Source organism: Eleutherodactylus coqui, chromosome 1 (genome assembly GCF_035609145.1).
Source record: "Eleutherodactylus coqui strain aEleCoq1 chromosome 1, aEleCoq1.hap1, whole genome shotgun sequence".
Lineage (NCBI taxonomy): Eukaryota > Metazoa > Chordata > Amphibia > Anura > Eleutherodactylidae > Eleutherodactylus > Eleutherodactylus coqui.
Window position 1 is genome coordinate 478881385 of NC_089837.1, and position 20488 is coordinate 478901872.

The 20488-nt window shown below is 44.1% G+C and overlaps 1 protein-coding gene across 2 annotated transcripts; it reads right to left on the bottom strand.

Moving 5' to 3' along the window:
* Positions 1-6018: 6018 nt before the first annotated feature.
* Positions 6019-19900, bottom strand: PMEL (premelanosome protein). Of its 2 annotated transcripts, none has more exons than XM_066585038.1 (12): positions 19592-19900; positions 12780-12911; positions 12460-12606; positions 12232-12372; positions 11992-12153; positions 10046-10423; positions 9218-9655; positions 8481-8633; positions 8309-8402; positions 7813-8018; positions 6570-6657; positions 6019-6392 (listed from the first exon to the last, which is right to left on the bottom strand). In XM_066585038.1, exons 1-12 carry the CDS (start codon positions 19653-19655, stop codon positions 6242-6244), a joined length of 2154 nt encoding a protein of 717 aa, XP_066441135.1. In that variant the 5' UTR covers positions 19656-19900; the 3' UTR covers positions 6019-6241. The 2 variants fall into 2 exon arrangements, with proteins under 2 accessions (XP_066441135.1, XP_066441130.1); XM_066585033.1 differs by having other exon boundaries at positions 9218-9658.
* Positions 19901-20488: the final 588 nt, after the last annotated feature.

Consider the following 20488-nt stretch of genomic DNA (forward strand, 5'->3'; position numbering starts at 1 on the left):
TCGGACGCCTCTGCCCTGTGCCGGTCACTGCACTGGCTGCCCGTTAAATACAGAATTCAATTTAAACTCGCTACCTTCATCCACAAAGCCCTCCACAGTGCAGCGCCCCCCTACATCGTCTCCCTCATCTCAATCCATCAACCAGCCCAGGCTCTCCGCTCTGCTAACGAAACCAGATTGAGCGCCCCTTTAATTCGAACTTCTCATTCCCGCCTCCAAGACTTCTCCAGAGCAGCACCGGTCCTCTGGAACGCACTACCAAAGGCTACCCGAGCAATCCAGGACTCGCAGAACTTCAGGCGTGCTCTAAAAACGCACCTCTTCAGGGAGGCATACCGAATTCCCTAAACAAACCCCTTTGTACTCCGCCTGATAACATGCTCCCTGACCTACTGACTGCAATCCCTGCTAGCCATCATAAACCGCTCCTGCAGTCATACTGTTTCTGCCGTCACACGGCTAAATGTCTGACCATTGTCTATGTGTATATCACCCCTCACTCTCCACCTCGCCATACAGTGCACATCTCCAGCCCCTTTACCTTCTGTATCACCCCATTACTTGTAGTATGTAAGCTCGTTGGAGCAGGACCCGCACCCCTATTGTTTCCATCAATTGATTACTATGTAACTGTGGTTCTGTAATGTTTGTACTTTTGTCTTTCTGTATCCCCTGTCTATGTAAGCGCTGCGGAATATGTTGGCGCTATACAAATAAAGTTTATTATTATTAGTGGCTGATTTTTGCACCATGAACTTCTTTGGACGAGGAGAACCACTGTGCCTCCACTCTTTTGACTGCTCCTTGGTTTCAGGGTCATAAAAATAAATCCAGGTCTCATCCATAGTGACCAGTCGATCCAGGAAGTTCTTATGAGTCCGGAAACGCTGACAAATGGACTGGGAAGTTTTCACTCGCTTGCTTTTCTGATCTGTTGTCAAACATTTGGGGACCCACTTTGCAGATAGCTTCTTCGTGGTGAAATGTTCAAACACGTTCACGAGAAATCCCCATAATGTCTGCTATTCCTTTAGCTGAAATTCACCGATTCTCCAGTATAAGGCCAGCTTCACACGAGCGTGACGGGCTCCGCAGCGGAATATTCCGCAGTGAAGCCCGTCACGGCGGCCCCCAGAGACCCCATACTTACCAGCGGAAGATAGCGTGAAGACGCTTCCCCGCCCACTGCCACCTCGTCACATGACGCAGCCGGCCGTGTCACATGACGCGGCGGCGGTAGGCGGGAAAGCGTTTTCACGCTATCTTCCGCTGTGTTACAGCGGGAGATAGCGTGAACGGACGGCTTCCATTGACTGCAATGGAAGCCGTCAGCGCGTACACCCGCGGCAAATAGAGCATGCTGCGGGTGAGGACGGGAGATTTCACGGTGTGAAATTCCGCGGTGGAATTTCGCATCGTGAGCATTGAGCTATTAGGTTCAATAGAACCTAATAGCAGGGGGCAACGCAGCGGATTTTTGCCGCGAATTTACGCGGCGTAAATCCGTTCGTGGGAAGGAGACCTTAGGTTGTGCGCAGCATCGACGATCTCCGGAACCACCACCTCTCTCGGTCGTCCAGGACGTTCCTCATCATTGGTGCTGAAGTGGCCTGTTTTAAATTTAGCAACCCAGTTCTTAACTGTAGAATATGAAGGGCATTGATCCCCCAATGTCAGCGACATATCACCATGACTATCCCCCAATGTCTGCGACATATCACCATGACTATCCCCCAATGTCTGCGACATATCACCATGAATATCCTTCACGGACTTTCCTTTGCTCTCATTTGCTGTGAATAGCCTTAGACTTCACCATTTTGTTTTCCCGCGTGCCTAGATCACTGTTGCCATAAGCTACAAACACAAAATTTTGAAAACATGTTAGACACACAAGGCTTTCATGTGATGTAACATTTGTTACCATAGAAACAAAAAGGACACAAAGCCAAAGACTTATCAGCAGCCCCTCGTGTATGTTATAATCACTAACAACTTCAGAAGGGTCGGTAATTCAGGGATTATTCCGATTGCCAGATTGGAATCAGGAAGAAACTCTTTTCCCCTTAAATGGGGGAAATTGGCTTCTAACTTCACTGGGTTTATTTGCCTTCCTCTGGATCAACATGGGGGGGGGGGGGGTTAATAGGCTGAACTGGATGGACAGTATGTAAGGCTGAAAATACATATGTTACCAGCCCTCCACAAGACTACGAGTATCATTGCTCGTTTTCTGTACCAATGCTCCAAGGTTGAGGATTGAAAATGAACCATTTGGTTCTTCTAGAAAACCTGTTCTTCCTACACCTACGTTCCATATTTTCTTGTCTTTTAAACTGTATTTCTCATGAAAAGGTGCTGCCCACTGCACAACTAAAATACTCTTCCTTTGCCTTCCCCAACAAGCCACCCAGAGAGGAAGAAAACAAAAAGGCCACCTTTGCAAGGAATATAAAGAGATAGAAACAGTGTCCCTTAAGGACCCTCCTGCCACTGGTTGTCATATATACACTCACAAAGAACTCACAGGAGATTTTAGAGTTTTGTTGTAGGCACTGCCAATGAACACTGATATTTTTTGGCAGAAGTATACCCTTGATGCATCAAGTCTGCAATATAAGGGATCTGAAGACAGACTTTACTGCCATCCAATCCACTAAATTCAGTTCTAAAATTGCAAGTTACTCCTGCAAATGGTGATGTATGCCTTAGCAATGGCTCGCACAAACGTTTCTCATCCATGATCACCCTTTAACCAGATATCCTTATGCTGCTAGGGCTGCTGCCATATCCAACTCTGCCTGTAGAGCTAACTTCACAAGCGAGGCTGATACGGTGCTCGGGAACGTGCCATGTCCCCACGGAAGCAAATCGTTTTTGTGTCAAACACCTCGCATCACTTCAGGGAAGTAGCGATCAAAGGGAACCTCACCGCGTACGCCGTGCAACGTTTTTCCTGGCCCCGTTGAAAACAGTGGGTGAGGCATTTTGAGGGAATGCCCAAACATGAAACATGCTGCAGTTTTTTTCCTGCACCGCGAGCGAGGGGGCAAGGCAGATTAAAAAAAATAAAAAGGTTTATGACTAGAAATGAGTGAGTATACTCGCTAAAGACAATTGTTCGAGCGAGCATTGCCTTTAGCGAGTACCTGCCCGCTTGAGACGAAAGGTTCGGGTGCCGGCGCGGGGGAGCGGGGAGTAGCGGCAGTCAGCAGGAGGGAGCATGGGGGGAGAGAGGGAGAGAGAGATCTCCCCTCTGTTCTGCCCAGCTCTCCCCCGCAGCTCCCTGCCCGCCACCGACACCCGAACCTTTTGTCTCGAGCGGGCAGGTACTCGCTAAGGGCAATGCTCGCTCGAGTAATAGCCCTTAGTGAGTATACTCGCTCATCTCTATTTATGACCTCATTCAAAACAAATAAGGTTTATCTCCATGCAAGACTTGTGCATCTCCCAACACAAATCTCGCATGATTTTCTCGGCCAATGCTAAGGAAAGCATTTCCTTAATATGAACCTCCAGTTGGTTGATCCAGGTCTTTAGGGATAAATGCAGAGTCTTCAATACTGGATTGTGGTGATGGACTTGAGTCTAAACTCTTATCCATAGGCTCTTCCAGGTATCACAGATTCTCAATTTTTTTTTTCCTTTACAAATTGTAGCTGCTGGCTCATCCTTCCTAAGGGCCATGTCCCAGTTAGAGAAGTTTGTCAAAGGTTTATTTCCTTTTAGTGGCCGCTGACAATTCCTGTGAGAATTTTTCCAGACTTTTTTTTTCCATCCTAAACAAAAGTGGGGAGACCCTATAGCACTTAGGAACTTAACCCTCAATCATCTGATCAGATACACATCCAGACTCTTTACCATCATCGAAATTCATGGTGGTTTTACTTTTTCTAGCCAGTGGCAGATTATAATTGGGGCACTTTGGACATTCACCCAACTATCTAAACTAGACGTTGTTCAGTACAAGTGTTGACAGCCAATATCTGCAGCATCAGTGTGATCAGGGCATAAGCCTGGACTTCACCTTGTCAGTACATACAGGAAGCTGGGGGGGGGGGGGGGGGGCAGTTTTGCCATGCTCAAATCAGAGATTATGTTGCAGCCTCTTTGATAGGAGATTGTTCAGAGTGATTGGAATTGCAGGGCACAGAGGGTAATACTTTTCCAGGGTATGGAGTAGACCTCATCTAAGGAGCACAAAGGAAAATTAGGGTGGCTTCACTCAGCTTTTTAGAAGATGCATGTGGCTTTTGAGGCAGTTTGAGTCAAAGCCAGAAGTGGATCCAGCAGGAAGGAAGAGTTTTGATCCACTTCTGGCTTTTGTTTAAAAATTCCATCAGATTCTGCAAACGCACCTTCAAAAAAATGCTGTGTGTGAAGCCACGCCTACTGTGGGGCATAGAGATTACTTTAATTCTTGTGGGTAAAATGTGAGATTTACTACTATAGAGGGGGGGGGGGGGTACTTGGAGTCACACAAAGAGGCATCATCACTATGGGGAAGTACTGAGGGTAGCTGTAGGATGGGGAGAGTTTACATCAACAAGTTTTCTGATAAAAGTCTGCATAGTGGTCTGGGCCTACAACCGTATATCGGCTCAGTTTTCACGCCGAGCCGATATACGGTGTCCTCATCTGTAGGATGGAAGAGCCAGGAGCAGGAACTGAGCTCCCACCCACTCTCTGCCCCATCTCCGCCCCTCTGCACTATTTGCAATGAAAGGAGGCGGGACAGGGGCAGGGCTAAGTTCCGAGAATTAGCCCCACCCCCACCTCTCCCCATTGCAAATGGGGCAGAGAGGGGGCGGGAGCTCAGAGCACTGCTCCTGGCTCTTCCAGGCTCCCCCCCTGCAGAGAGAGACTACGTATATCGGCTGGGCGTGAAAACCGAGCAGATATACGTTCGTCTGAATCCAGCCTTAGGAGGAAACTCCAAAGGACCCAGGCAGGCCCTCACATCTAGACAATCAAAAATCAGAACTAAGGTGGGTACCCCTACTTTAAATTGAAAGCTTTGCAGTGGAATTGGCATGGATTCAACTTCAAACATTTTTACCACATCACATTATTTTTTTGTAAACTGCAATCTATTCCATAGATTTTCACTACACAATTCGAAATGTTATTAGGGAGGGGGAGGGAGTTCCATGTCATTTTTTCTGTGGTTTCTAGATCACACCATTGAATGCACCTGTGGAACCCCAGCATTTAAAATGCAAAGCCACAGCAGAACAATGGTCGGCCACAGATTTTTGTGGCATATTTACATCTTATTAGGATTTCAGACAACCCGAGCTTGGTTTCATGTTAGTTGCTGTAAAATCCATTTAGCACACTTTACAATATCCCAAGTTGTGGATTAGTTTTTCTACAGATCCATGACCACATCCAAGATCACAGATCACATTGATCGTGAATCAGATTTACTTTGTTGGTTCTCAACTGCCACTTTACAAGTGGTCACCCCAGGACGATGCCCCTGCTTGAAAAGGCTTCATCCACCTTCTGACACTGCTCTAGTCAATTGTGGCTTGACCAAACATTTTTAGTCTTCTGTGGATCTCTGTGGCCTTCCATTACCAGGATTCATAGAATGGCAGAGATAGGTGGTTCCTCTAGGGTCACCAGGTCCAACCCCCTGCTCAGTGCAGGATTCACTAAATCATCCTAGACCGATGTTTGTCCAGCCTCTGTTTGAAGGCTTCCATTGAAGAACTCGCCACCTCCTGTGGCAACCTGTTCCGCTCATTGGTCACCCTCAGAAAGATTTTTTTTTCTTCTAATATCTAATCTGTGTCCGTTCCCATCAATTCTAGTCTTTCCTTGTGCAACTCAGAATACAGCAAAAACTCAGTGGCAGCCAGACACTTTATATTATACTAGAGAGAAGTAGTGCAGGAAAAGCTAGCAGACAAGTCAGAAGTTTAAATTTGCCAACATGCTAGAATGATGAGCATTTAAGCATTACTTTCTGGATGAACCTCATACTATGTAGAAGGACCACACACTATTAAATTAATTTTTTTATACATTTATTGTCAGAAAACAATTTCAGCCTTAGGATGAAAATTGGGTCATTTCCTCAATTTACATTGTATTTGAAATGCATTGGAACGCCGGTTGAAACGTTTACAGCCACAAGTTACTTTTACACGTTTAAGAGGTCTTATTTCATTAGTAACTGCTTGCCATCACTCTGTATAATCTTCAGGAACAGCATGCTTTTACCATCTTTCTATCAAACCACTCGCCCGTTTAAGAGTGGGCTGTTCTCCCCACTCGCGGAGCGTCCAAGGGCATTTTGAATAAAGAGGCGAAGAGATAGACGATCAGGGAACCAGTTGATAGTCGAGTGTTCTGTTCTGAGAGGTGTGTAAGTCTTAAGGTGTCTAAAAGGTTAAAGCAAATAAAGTCAAGTAAATGCTCATGGTTTCCAATGGGCTCTTTCAGGCTACAAAACATAGCAATGATTTTGTAGCCCGTGTGAACGAGGCCTTAACATCAACATGGGCAGGGTTTTCACAGATGTCTCCCAGTTTATGAGATCTCTATATATGAACTCTCACCTGTATGTGTAAGCTACAGTAGCTACAGCCAGAGCAACCAGGAGTACACCAACAGTTACAGCAATTCCATTGACTGAAGATGCTGCACCTGAAACATAGAAACACAATTGTTCATCAGAAGGGGAGCAGCCATGCAGTCACTTCAATACCCCCTCCCATGTATTTAATTCAATATTGCTTCAAACTAAGTCATAAGCTATGACTTTTGACCTGAAATACCTATGGAAGTTTGAAGCCTTAGAAGTTGAGAATTGCCTATTTTCTAGCAGTTTAATGCTTTGTAGGGAATTATCAAAATCTGGAAAAATTAGCTATTGATTTCAGATAGAAGTGATATGCTCAAGAAGTATTTGCTGAAGCCCTGTAACAGGGCTGTTAGTGACAGCTGAGAACCCATGGGAGAAGGCAGTAATGGTTTTTAACCCTTTTTGCCTTCTACCTTCTCTAGTACACAGCGCTCAATGAGCACCATGTACTAAAGAGCGAAAATTTTTCTTCCACTATGCGAGCCGGGATCCCCTGTCACAGCAGAGATACAGGGTCCTAGCAGACCCTGATCAGCTCTACCAGTGACCATTGTCACTACAGGGGATTTTTTTCCTGTAACTAGGGATCTTATGGATGCCTCAGCTACAGTAGGAAAGTGTCAAAAAAAAACAAACAAACATGCGAGTGTCCCCCAGAGGTCATATGACGCCATGGAGAACGTAGATCTTAAAAAAAAAATACATACATAAGTAAAACAAAATTACAGAATAAAATAAAAATATATACATAAAGAAAGCAACCCAAAGCCAATGCCAACCAAAACTGTCACCATGTGCACCCTGTAATCCAAAAATCACACATTATATATTAAAAACGTCCGAGACAAAATTAGGAACCCACCCCCATACTTTATTTTAGCGTAAATATGCGAATTAAAAAAAAATATAAGTAATTTTGTTAGCTTTTTACCCCTAATTAAAAAGAAAGCCAGTGAAAGATATTTTTTTAAAAATAGCCCCATATGTCACAGAAAGAAGAAAATTTTGGTAGCCGAAGGAAAAAAGAGCAGTTAAAACCACCACATTGGTAGACATAATAGTATAGTAGAAGTAGTGTTCCTTATGGTACCTCCATGAAACACCATGTTCTCCCCAGACTAAGTGATTCCAGAAGAAAATACCTGGATATTATGGCATGCAGTGGAATGCGCTACATTTGTTTATTATTCTTACAGAACACTTGTTTGTGAACTCACCCGATGATACACTAACTTGTGCACTTGCAACAGCCAAGCTGACTTCATCAGTCAAGGACACATTGACACAGTAGACTCCAGAATCATTGAAGACTTGCCGCAATACTAGCTGGCAGTCAGATGAGGGCTCCACTGGGTTACAGACAGCCTCCTGAGGATTCCCACAGTCTGGGTCAGAAACTACAGTACAAACTTGCCTTGGTACACTGTAATAAGAAATAAAGCCCATAGCCAACAGTGTTAAAGTGATACAAGGATTGGATTGTCTTAAGGTGCTGGAAAGGGAACACATGAGTCTGTAGGATGCAGACATGAAGGAGCAGCCCAGTTTTCACCAAGCACTGTGAGACTTGTGCTTCTGCAAGTTAGATGCGATGGCTGGTCTAGTTTGAGGGACTTGCTAGCATAAATAGGATGATTGAGTTTTACAAAGTAGTTTCCAGCAGGAGAAGTCTAATGCTTGTAGTGCAACTGCTGCTCCTGGCATTACACTTACCTTCCTTGGCAAGTAACCATGAGATCCACCGTATTCTCAAGCCCAGCAGCCACAATTGGCTCCACTTGCACAATCTGAACACTTTCAATACCAGCTAGAAGTTAAAATATAAAGCACGTTAGTTTCCTAGTGTGGTTTATGTTACAGGCCTTCTATTCCACTATGTACTTACAGACAATCTCCAGGTCAGTGGCAAGCGTTCCATATCTATACAGCAGGCACCCAACAAACGGGCCCTCAGGAGCCTGGCGCTTGGCAAGTATTAAGACTTCACCATTAGCTTCTGTGACTGGAACCGCTTCATTAGATGCAGTCACATCAGTTACTGTTATGGGGGGAAAAAAAAAAAAAGTTGGTTTTATTTTTATGATAGGAAACAGTTTCCACCATTTTTTCCAGCATTAACGCTGTGTTTTCAGCACAGTCTTAAACGCTGTCAAACGCTACCATTGACTTCAATTGGGCTTCTCAAACATGCACTAAAATGCAGGATTTGTAACGCCGAGTTTTTCAAGCGCCATCTGTTCTATTTTCATGCACGTCTGTGCTTTATAATGCGTTGCTTTGACCATTGAAATGAATGGGCGGTGGAATGTGGTTACTGCGTTTTTTACTTTTTTCAATTTTGGTATTATCAGATTGCTTGGCTGTGTTGATAATGGTTCTGAAAACTTTAGTTTTCGGCCAACATTGTGATGGGTGATGAGGTGCGCTAAACGTGGAAGAACAAAAAAAACAAAACCTCAAGCGCATGTCTGCGAGGCCCTATTAAAATGGGAGCGTCATACCACGCTGAAAAAAAACAAAAAAACAACCAACAAAGCGATGTGTGAGAGTGGCCAAACACTGTCAAAAACGCACGTCAACGCAGCTGAAAATGCATATACATTCAACTTCATGGGAACATACCTTCCGCTGGTGCTTGCGTAGAGGAAGTGGGTCCAGCCTCAGTACTTTCTTCAATGTTCTCAGCAAGCTGTGTTGCCGTTTCTACAGCCTGACTAGGTTCAGCTTCTTCTGTTAACACAGCTTCCGTTCCGGCTACTGCTGTACCACCATCTTCTGTTATAAAGACGGCTGTACTAAGAATGTCTTCCTGGGTAGCTGACAAGCCATTATCAGGCAGAACTTCTGTTCCGGTGTCTTCACTATTGACTACAACTACTTGTGAAGTTCCGGCTTCAGGAATAGCAGTTGGTACAGTTGCTTGATCTGTTTCTGGTTCCGCAGTTGCAGAATTCAGGTTATCCTCAGTTATGGAAGCTTCAGTTAGGGACTGATCATCTGCTAAATCAAGTGATGATGAGGAGTTACTTGGAACTGGCACAACTGTACCAACGGGAACCACTGCTTGAGAAGGAGAAGAAAAAAAAAAGTTGCTGGCTTTAGGCCTTCATGTTTCCTGCCATTAGTAAGGGACTTATATTACCAACTTGGAGGGGTGCAGAATTAGCATTACGTTGGGCCTAGTTAAAATACCACCTGTAGAGTACTAACACCAAGAGCTGCTTTAGCTGTAGATACTTTGATCATGCTCAGCCATCCCCCCTCATTTAGTTATTAATGAAAAGTGGTAGCACATATACTGCCACTTCTCAACTGGAAACTGGGCAGCTCCCGTTTTAAGTTTACCACCACCAGGAGGCAGCCTTGTGATTTGGTCAAAAACATTAAGAACACACAAGTCCCCAAGTCTGCATGCAAGTTTAGGTTAAAACTCTTTAGAGTACAACATACCAGTCAATTGTCCACCATTTGTTGTAGCGACTTCAGCTGTGGGTTCCACAGGTAGCTCTGTAGTCACATCCCCCTGTGCAGTTGTTACCGCAGGAGTAGCACCACCACATGGAGTAATTGGAATGGCAGCCTGAACAACAACTTTTGCCTTGAATGCCCCCGGAGAAACATATGTATGAGTAACACCTGTATTTCGAGTTATAAGGGTACCACTCTCATCTCCAAAATCCCATGAAAAAGATATGTCAGATGTCTGGAGATAGGCACTTGGGTCATGAACCGCTACAGAGAAGGACACTGCTCTGTTCTGGATAAAGCGCCTGTCCTCCTGGTTCAGATCAAGAACTTGTGTTATGGAAACAGAGACCGGTATCTGATCTGTAACATAATAGGTTAAGGTTTAGCAGAAACTGGAACTAAAGCCTACAGGAAAAATATGGCAAATGGCCAATATCATCATCATTAATAATATTTAAATAGCGCCAACATATTCCACAGTGCTTACAAAACAGGAGGAACAGAAAGAAAACCACAGTTACATCTAGTAATCAATTGATAGAGACAATAGGGGTGCGGGTCCTGCTCCAACGAGCTTACATACTACAGATAATGGGGTGATACAGAAAGTAAGGGGCTGGAAATGTGCATGGTATGGCGAGGTGGAGAGTGAGGGATGCTATCCTCAGACAATGGTCAGGCCTTATAGTGGCTGAATCGGTGTGACTGGCGGGAGCAGTTGATTGCGGCTAGCAGGGGCTGCAGTCAGTAGGACAGGGAGCATGTTATCAGGCGGAGTACAGAGGGGTATGGTATGCCTCCCTGAAGAGGTGCATTTTTAGATCACGCCTGAAATAATGCGCGTCAGGGACTGCCCAGATAGTTTGGAGTAGCGCGTTCCAGAGGACTGGTGCCGCTCTAGCAAAAAGTCTTGGAGGCAGAAATGAGAAGTTTGAATTAAAGGAGCGCTTAATCCGATTTTGTTAGCGGAGGGCACAGGCTGGGTGGTGGATTGAGATGAGGGATGCAATATAGGGCGGGGCGGTGCTGTGGAGAGCTTTGTGGATGAGGGTAGTGAATGTTGATTTCAAGTGATCAACTTTTAAGGCCCATTTAGACAACGATAATCGCTCAAAAGATGTCGCTCAAGCGGCTTTTGAGCGATAATCGTTGTGTTATTTACAGCGCAAGATGATCGCTCAAGATGAGCGATCACCTTGTGCTGCCAGTGGAGGATGCAGAGGACAAGCGGAGTGTCCCCACTTGTCTTCTGCATCCAGCTGTTCTCTGCTCCGAACGCCCGGCTGTTATACAGCCGAGCGGAGGATGCAGAAGACGAGAGGTGTGCCCGCTTGCCTTCTGCATCCAGCTGTTTTCTGTACAGAGCGCCCGGCTGTTAGAGCCGGGCGGTCCGTGCAGAGGGTGCAGAAGACAAGCGGGGTGTGCCTGCTTGTTTTCTGCATCCAGATGTTTTTTGGATGGAGCGTCCAGCTGTTATACAGCCGAGTGCTCCGTGCCGGGTATGGAGAACAGAGCTGGACCGCTGTGTTCTTCATACCCAGCCTGTTATCAGGGAGCGGGATACAGCTGAAACAATAGTATCAGCTGTATCTCACTGAGAGTCCCTGATAAGGCTAATCGTAGTCTTTCAGCAGGCTGAAAGACGACGATGAGCAACAGGATAACGAAAACTGCAGGATGTAAGTGCAGTTACACACAATTATCGCTCAAAAGACGGCTTTTGAGTGATAATAGTTGTCTAAATGGGCCCACTAGTCCACTGAACTTACAAGACAGTATTCTACAAAATTCACTTTGAAGGGGCATTTTAGTATTCTATCAAAATAACTTAAGTAGCAGGGTCCAATATGGTTTAGGGTATAAGCATAAGTTTGCACAAGGCTTTTCTAGAATATATTTTCCCACCAAATAGAAAATGTATTTCATACCAGTTATGGCAAATTGGGAGGATGTGCTGCCAATGGGAATGAATTTCTGTCGCCCTCGATAATGATACACAACCACATCCATTGTGTAGGAGCCAAGCGGAATGTCATCTGTCTCTACTGTGAGATTGGAAGAAGGACCATCTACCACCTGCCAGTACTTTCCTAGAATGAAGCATGGTCTCAGTTATTTGTGTCAAGTCTTACCTAACCAGTTAAATAGATTTAGTTAAAGAAACAGACCCCATGCTTGCCAAACGTAGACAAATTTGCTGCGTCTCTTTTCCGCTTCCCGTGGGAATGGATTGCCATCTGGAAAGGTGCATCTTGACCCTTCTGCCGACTCATCAGGGTAGACCGGTTCACCAGCTGACACCCAGGTACCTATGTAAAGCAGATTTAAAGAGCACCTTATGCACTAGACTGTTCCAACTCCCTTTAATATCAGTATTTGACAAAACTACTACTTACTATTGTCAGTGCAGTTTTGGCTCCACACAATTTGTCCATCAGGCAGCACAGTTTGATTGTGGGGGAAGTTCAGCTTGATGAAGAATGTAGACTTCGCACCAGTCAAAGTTGGGGCATCATTCTGGATATTGAAAGTCACCTGGCCTCCTAAAAAGGGCAAGACTCTTAATATACTAATCCCCAATACGTACATAGAATACAACTGATACATGCATATATCAGTATGTATTCTAAACAGTTACTATGATCTTACTTCATCAGGTTTGAAATCACTTATTCCATTTTAGGTTAAGTTAAACACCACAACCCTTTTTTCTGACCTTTCCAGCAGTCCCTTTTCTGGGCTTCACTTCCTTTCCAGACAGGGTACATTTGGCTGTTCCATGACCTGAATGGCAGACGTTTCTTACTTTGTACCTCTGTAGTGCTCTGCTGGATTCTATTTCGAGACCCTACAACATAAAAGAAATGAGTGACCAATTGAGAAAGCTCATGTCCTACATGAGGGACACAGAACTGTTCAACTTTGAATGTCCAAATACATCCTAGGCGATCTAACATTTTACTGAGATGTGAAAGGAATTCATCAGGTCACATGAGATAGAGGATTAAGCAGATTGAGGTTGATGCAGAGGTTTCTCTACCATATGAGCCTACATTCTCTTGGCTTAGTAGAGCCCCTTTGTATCAGCATGTGATGCATGATCTGGAGTCGTGCTGAGGGGCTCCAGGCAGAGATGGGTCACATGAGAATTCAATCCTTCCTGGAATCTTACATGTGACTCTCAGCTGAAGTGTCTAACCTGAGGTTTTATAGGACTATGGTTAGCAGTCATGTTCACACACCAGCAAGAAAAGTGTAATATTTCTTTTGGGTAAAGCTTTCAAATTACATGCATTTATGCCATAGGTGGAGAAAGATTTAAGGCCTAATGCACATAACCATTTTTGGTCTGAGGTGACAACTGGCAGTACATGACCCATAATAATCGATATGCACTATTCTGATCAGATTTGTAGACGAGGCTTGGCCATTCAAGTCAAGGGGGATGCCAAGGCACTCACACTCAATTTCACGGCTCAGTTAAGACGAAGGGGAAAAAAGAAAAAAAAAAAAAAAAAAAAAGCATTACAGTCGAGTCGACACACCCCAATAAAAAATTAATCCTTTGATTTTTTTTCCCCCACTGTCAATGTGACCCGTTAGCTGTACAATTCTATTGGAAAACAAACTGAAATCTTTTACGGTGGGGAACATTTAAAGACAGGGGTGTGTAGACTTATCCACTGTACATACAATATGTCAGGCAGATACTATTACCAGAAAAAAATGCCTTAGTGTTAATCATTTTTTATTGCATATTTTGATATATTACATGTCAACCTGGTTTCGGCTATGGCCAATTAGTGGGCACTTTTTAGATTTCATTTTTGATCTTTCACTTTTATTTTTATGATCCATTCCTCCAAAAAATGTCAGAGAAGACATCAGAGGTGGGGGCTTAATCACCGGGTGTGCGAAGAAAAAAAAAAAAAAAAGTCGGCACCTTCCTCTTTTGTGCAAATACTTGTCCATTTTTTTCTTTTCTTTTTGATCATGGGTGGGGCAGGACATGGCAAGTTTACAGCAGCTCAAGTTAGAGCACAACTCCGCACCAGCTATGAGATGTGTGATGCAGCAGCATGCATGACAGATGCACTCTGTTAGCCTGGGTTTCCACGCTGCAGAAAGAGCCCTTTTACGTAAAACAATTATCGTTCGATTCTGTGAATTTGAACATAATCGTTCAATGTAAACTTGGCCAACGCTTGAACTAATACAGTTTACATGAATGAGTAATATGTAAAATAATTAGTGAACGGTTTATCTGCCTGTATAAGCTCAGTTGCTCAGGTGAACGGCTCCATGTAAAGCCTGGTTTAGACAACGATTAATCGCTCAAAAAAATCTTTTCAGCGATCATCGGAGTGTGCTTTTTACAGCGCAAGGTGATCGCTCAAACGTTGAGCGATCACCTTGCGTTCCAAGCGGGGGATGCAGAAGACAAGCAGCCCCACTTGTCTTCTGCATCCAGCTGTTCTTTGCTCAGAGCACCTGGCTGTTCTAGCTCCGACCGGGGGATGAAGAACACAGTTGGACCGCTGTGTTCTTCATACCCTGCTGTCTTCAGGGAGCAGGATACAGCTGAAACAAGAGTATCAGCTGTATCCTGCTGTGCATTCCTGATAACTGATCGCTGATCTTTCAGCATGCTGAAAGACAACGATGAGCAACGGCTTAATGAAAACTGCACAATGTCAGTGCAGTTAGACAACGATTAGCGCTCAAAAGATGGCTTTGAGCGAAAATAGTTTTGTCTAAATCAGCCTTAAAAAGGTGCCCAGCTGCATGTGCCCAGCACCCCACCCACCAACTGCAGCAAGATCATGTGCCCGCTGGGCGCTGTCGGTCGGTGGGGTTCAGGACGCATGAGGTTGCTGTAGTGTGGAAACCCAGCCTGAGGCCACTTTTGGTTTGTGTTGTGGACCGTAATACAGCACTAATGCAACTATCAGACTGCTTAGGCCGCCTGCACACGGGCGGATTTGCTTTGTAGAATCTGGAGCGGGCGTCCGCCTCAAGATTCCACCAGAAATACCTCCCATAGCATGCTGAGGAAAAGCAGTTTTTTTCCTGCCCATGAGCTGAAATAAAATGCAATTTTCTGCTTGGAAGGGGAAGGGGATAAGACAAAAAGCAGTACGCTCTATTCCTAGGCGAAATCCGCGCAGATGGCTTCCATTGAAGTCAATGGAAGCAATCCAATCCATGGCCCTTCCACGGCATAGCATTATCTGTACTTCACATGTGCACCGGCCAGCACATCCGCAATACAGATAAGAGGACTGCGGACAGGTACATGGGGGTCACCAACCAGGGCACAGGGTCAGAAATGCTTGACTTAATACATTCTTCCGGGTCCTTTTTGCACTTCAAGAGTGGCAGAAGGGACAGTTTGAGGAGCGAGAGTCTCTTTGACAGTTATGAAAATTTAAAAATTCATAAATTTGGCATAATTTTACTCTGGGTAAGGGGGTGGCATAAAGTAATTACTCTACCTACCTCAACAACCCAAACCTATGATAGTTATGACAAATTTTTCATACACCTTTTGATACATTTGCAGACAACGCTGTCTCCAGCAAAGTGAACAAAACCACACATTATAAATTCCTTCCGGATTTATGGGTCTTCCATATACTGAAAACAAAGGTTTGGTACGGTGTTCACCAGTAGAGCAAAATGTGATGGTTTCTCTTGCTGGGAACAAAGTAATCTTGTAGATATGATGCCTTTTAATGGCTAACAAAATACATGATGTTACAGTGAGCTTGTGAACCTCTCGGGCTCTTAGTCAGGCTAAAAATGGAATAGATCTGAAGAGGCATGGATATTTATACACACTTATAACATACATACTTATGACAAGGCACAGATATGGATGGGATTGGTTCGCACTTAAAAGGAATTCTGCAACGGAAAACAATTTTTTTTTGTCTAGGCACTGATAGCGGAGTGAAAGTTTTAAGGCTCCTGAATTACTGTTACGGGGTGGGCGTCAGGCCAGGCATACTGCAAGAGGTACACTAGACACTGATAAGGGATTATAAATTTATGGTCCCCGAATTACTGTTGATGGGGGTTTTCACCAGGCCAGCAGTTTTATCTGTATAATAAATGTCTTACACCTCCCATTCACGCATAAATCCTGGGGAATAATTTAACCCACTGTTCAGCATGTCAAAAGTTGTTTTAATTTATGCTCCCAAATTCTTCTATGGTTGTGACTTGAAACCACGCTTCAATATAGAAGAATTTGGGAATATAAATTGATAACTTTTGACATGCTGCATACTGGGTTAAATTATTCCCCAGGATTTATGCGTGAATGGGAGGTGTGAGACATTATACAGATAAGACTGCTGGCCTGGTGAAAACCCCCTCAACAGTAATTCAGGGACCATAAATTTATAATCCCTCATCAGTGGCAAGTTAAAAGTGTTTGTGTACCTCTTGTAGCATTCCTAGCCTGATGCCCCGCCCCCCCCCCCCCCTAACAGTAATTCAGGGGCTATAAAACCTTCACTCCGCCATCAGTTCCCAGACAAAAAAAAAAAAAAAGAAGTTTGTTTTCCGTTGCAGGATTCCTTTTAAGTGCGAACCAAATCACATCCATGTCTGTGCCTTGTCATAAGTATGTATGTTATAAGTGTGAATAACTATTCATGCCTCTTCAGATCTATTCCATTTTTAGCCTGATGAAGAGCCCGAGAGGTTCGCAAACTCGCTATAACATAATGTATTTTGTTAGCCATTAAAAGGTATATCTACAAGATTACGTGGTTTCTCTTGCTGGGAACAATCACATTTTCCATAGACTGTCATTCTCGCCCATGGGGTGCATCTGGTATTGCAGGCCAACCCTAGCCACTTTGATCTAGATATTGAACGAGGTATCCGATAGAACAGGAATGCACAGCCCGTGGCCTAGGGGGGGGCCCTTGTAACAAACATTCTGTGTGGCCCCCAACCATCAACACACAAACACTTGCTCAGGTCATTCCCACACCAGAGGAGTGGCACACCACTCAGGAGCAGGGATGGGCAAGTACTAACGGCCCACTGTGTAACCAGCTCCATTTTCTCCTATCTAAAGAATGGCAAGTCCTTGAAATATTTGGTATGGCAGAAAAGAATATAAGAGTTGGAGGTGACCACTGTAGTTCATGGGAGTTGTGAAATGGTAGGTTGTTGCCAAAACATCTATATTGTCACCACATGCATGGTCTACACCTATGGAGTGCTGATGAGGGGAGAAGGGGACCCATCATTCTCCCAATAGGAGCAGGTTCCACTTTCAGAACTCTCCCCCATTAGATATTTATCACATACTTTTGATATTCCATAAATGCCTTAGAGGGAAATGCCACTTTAAATTTTACTGCGGCCCTTAGGAGCGAAAGTGTGGCCCTTGAATCAAAGGAACAAAATATATAAAATTTACACACCCCTGCCATAGAACAAATAAGATACAGAAGTTCTGCACAGTTGACTGTCCTACACGTTTAACAGTCGCTAAACCTGATAAGCCGAGCAATATTGCCCAAATCAATTTATTTATACGACTGAACCAGCAACTCTGCCGTTCTGTAAAGCCCGAGGATATATCCACACGGGGCAGATCAGTGAATGCTTACATGCAGAAAATACCCACATTTACAGGAGCAGCAGAGTAGGACTGCAGAATTGTCCTGTAGCGCACATGTTAAAGGGAATACAACTTATGGTGCCGTTTCATATTTGCCCACTTCTCACCACTGAAGTCCACACAGCAAACACATCTGAGTCTTGTCAGAGTCCCGTGTGGTTTCTCCCATAAACTCGTATAGGGACTTCAGTGGTGGGAAGCGGGAGAGTATAAAATTCAGCCCCGGCTCCCTGTAACCTCACCCTGGTTTATGGCGTTCATGCAGGTTTCCTTTATGCTTGCAGTATGTAAATTTGTGCATCTCTACCTCACAATTCCCCCTTCGCAATGTAATCTGCAGCAGTTGTGTATTGGATGCCACTGCAGATTTTCAGCATCAGAGCCACCCTTTGTGTCTGTACCTTGACATAAAAAAATAAAAAAAGTATATGTTTCACCCTTTCAGTATATAGATCAAAATTTCTTTACACCACTGATCAAGTACTCCCAACATGCCAATGGTATACAGGACTTCTTTAGAGCTCCTGCACACTGGCGAGAACGATATGAGGCTGTGATTCACAGCCAGATTATCCCCCTCACAAGGCTTCTGAAAAGCCCTGGATGCAAGATGTTTTCACAGGGAAGAAGCCCGCATTACACCAGGGCTGAAGGAATCTTCTGCCCGGCTGTCACAGCAGCGGCAAGGGATAGTGATCTTCTCCTATTGATTTAACTTATGCAGAAGTACTGCAAGACCTGAAGACATGGATATTTCTTCTATACAATATCCTCAAATCACGACCTGTTGGTCTTCAAGTACTGAAGTTGAGAAACCCTGATCTAGATTGCTGGATTCTTCAATTATTTCCTTAAGCATCTAAGCAGAGGTATCGCAAGCCACCAGGGGTCAGATAGTACAGCCCAATATCAATGATGAGATGCCATGCCTCCTGCCCTAGTACACTCAACTTCACGGACGGTTTCTAGTTTATCTATAATATACAGTTATTCCTCCATCAATTCCACAAAGATACTAGAAGATTATAACAGCTTTGGCACACAAGATTTACATCACTGGGTATGTGAAGAGGACTAGCAGTGAAGCTGAAAATTAATCTAGGACTAAACTTCATTGATTGTAGCAAGGTCTTTGCCGGTAGAGCTAGACTTCAGCCAGAAAACATAAATGGCAGAGGTTTTTGCACCATTACATGTTAAAGGCATCGCAGCAGGAAGTTTTTCTTTATATAGGGCTGTCCCACATAGTATCATAGTATGTTAGGCTGAAGGTAGACAATGTCCATCTAGTTCAGTCTGTTTTCACCCTTGTTGATCCAGAGGAAGGCAAAAAAATAAAACCCAATGAGGCAGAAGAAGCCAATTAGCCCATTTGGGGGGGGGGGGGGGGAATTCCTTCCCGACTCCATAATAGCAGCCAGAATAATCCCTGAATCAACATTTTAATAGCTCCTACCTGACTCCAGGACCGTATGGTCCTAGTGTATCGCACGTGCGGGTTTTGCACACGCAATATGCTGCACAGATATCCTATAGGATATTTACAAATTGCATAAAATATGAACGCAATAAAAAAACAAAAACAAAAACACATACACAGAATCTTGGGATGTATTATATGGGCACACACACCAAGATTGTACAGAAGATGGGCGGCACACAGCTAGCACACAATGCCATTGCGTACTGGATATTTGCCGCAAGATACGCTCGTGTGAGCCCAGGCTTAGAGTACCAGATGTATACTCATTACATTTCACTGATAGACTAGGTCGGGGTACATCATCTATAATTATAGATTAATCAGCATTAGGCAAGCTCAGAATTCAGAAGCTGGTGATGTTATCTACCTCCCCGGACTCCCAGAAGTAGTCAATACTCACTGTTCTGAGCCTCGATCCCAGCACACAGCAGCCACAGGACACACAGGTGCCAGACCCCACTCATGTCTTCTGTCACCTTGTTCCTCCGGGACGCCAGCACAATGGAAGAGGAAAACTGGGAAGCTTCCTATTAAAATAGCCAGCAACAGGTCATTAACATAATCATACCTCCCCCCACATGACTAAATGGATTAATTCATTCCTGGTCATCTCACAAGCCTCCCTGCCCACAGTGGTCAGAGTTACGCTAGACCTTAGGCAAGATATTTCATGTGATTGCCTTCACAATTGTTCTATAAAAGCAGCCCAGTTATATAAACTACAGACGAAATACAGTCATTAACTCATTTTCGTATCTCGGAAGCTACAGGCTGTATTCACACATTTTGGTTGAGGTGCATTAAAAAAACAAAAAAAAAAACAATTACAACCGAGAATCCGCATGCAGTTTTCGCATGTTGATGAGGTGGTTGACATATGGACAAAAACCACAAAACTTTTTTTTCTCCAATTTTCGATGTATTTATGGTTATTAGTGACAATCACATGATCTTTTTACTGCATGGTGCAGGTACACCCCTAGGGCTCCTTCACACTGGCGATCGCAATTTTTCCTGCGAAAAAAAAAAAAAAAAAAATCGCAGCAAAATAGTGGCTTTGTTTTGCGATTTTTAAGAATCAGCACTGCTTTTTCTAGCAAAAACATCGATGCCGCTTGCAATTTCCTTTGCGCAATTTTGCTATTTTTTTTCATGAAAGTCAATAGGACTTTCTAATGTTAAAAACGCATCGCATGACAATCGCAAGTTCATGGAATGCAGAAAAAATGAAAACATAGGGTAGAAAAAAAAAAAACGCAAAATGCAGAAAGATGGAGCATTGGAAAAAACAGCAAAC

What these genes read in the sequence shown, in the direction of transcription:
- PMEL (XM_066585033.1), bottom strand. Translation starts at nt 19,655, where the DNA reads ATGAGTGGGGTCTGGCACCTGTGTGTCCTGTGGCTGCTGTGTGCTGGG. An exon ending in CCAAAACTGCACTGACAATA is followed by an intron (nt 12,373 to 12,459) that starts GTAAGTAGTAGT and finishes TGCTTTACATAG; the next exon opens with GTACCTGGGTGTCAGCTGGT. An exon ending in CTCCCAATTTGCCATAACTG is followed by an intron (nt 10,424 to 11,991) that starts GTATGAAATACA and finishes ATTATGTTACAG; the next exon opens with ATCAGATACCGGTCTCTGTT.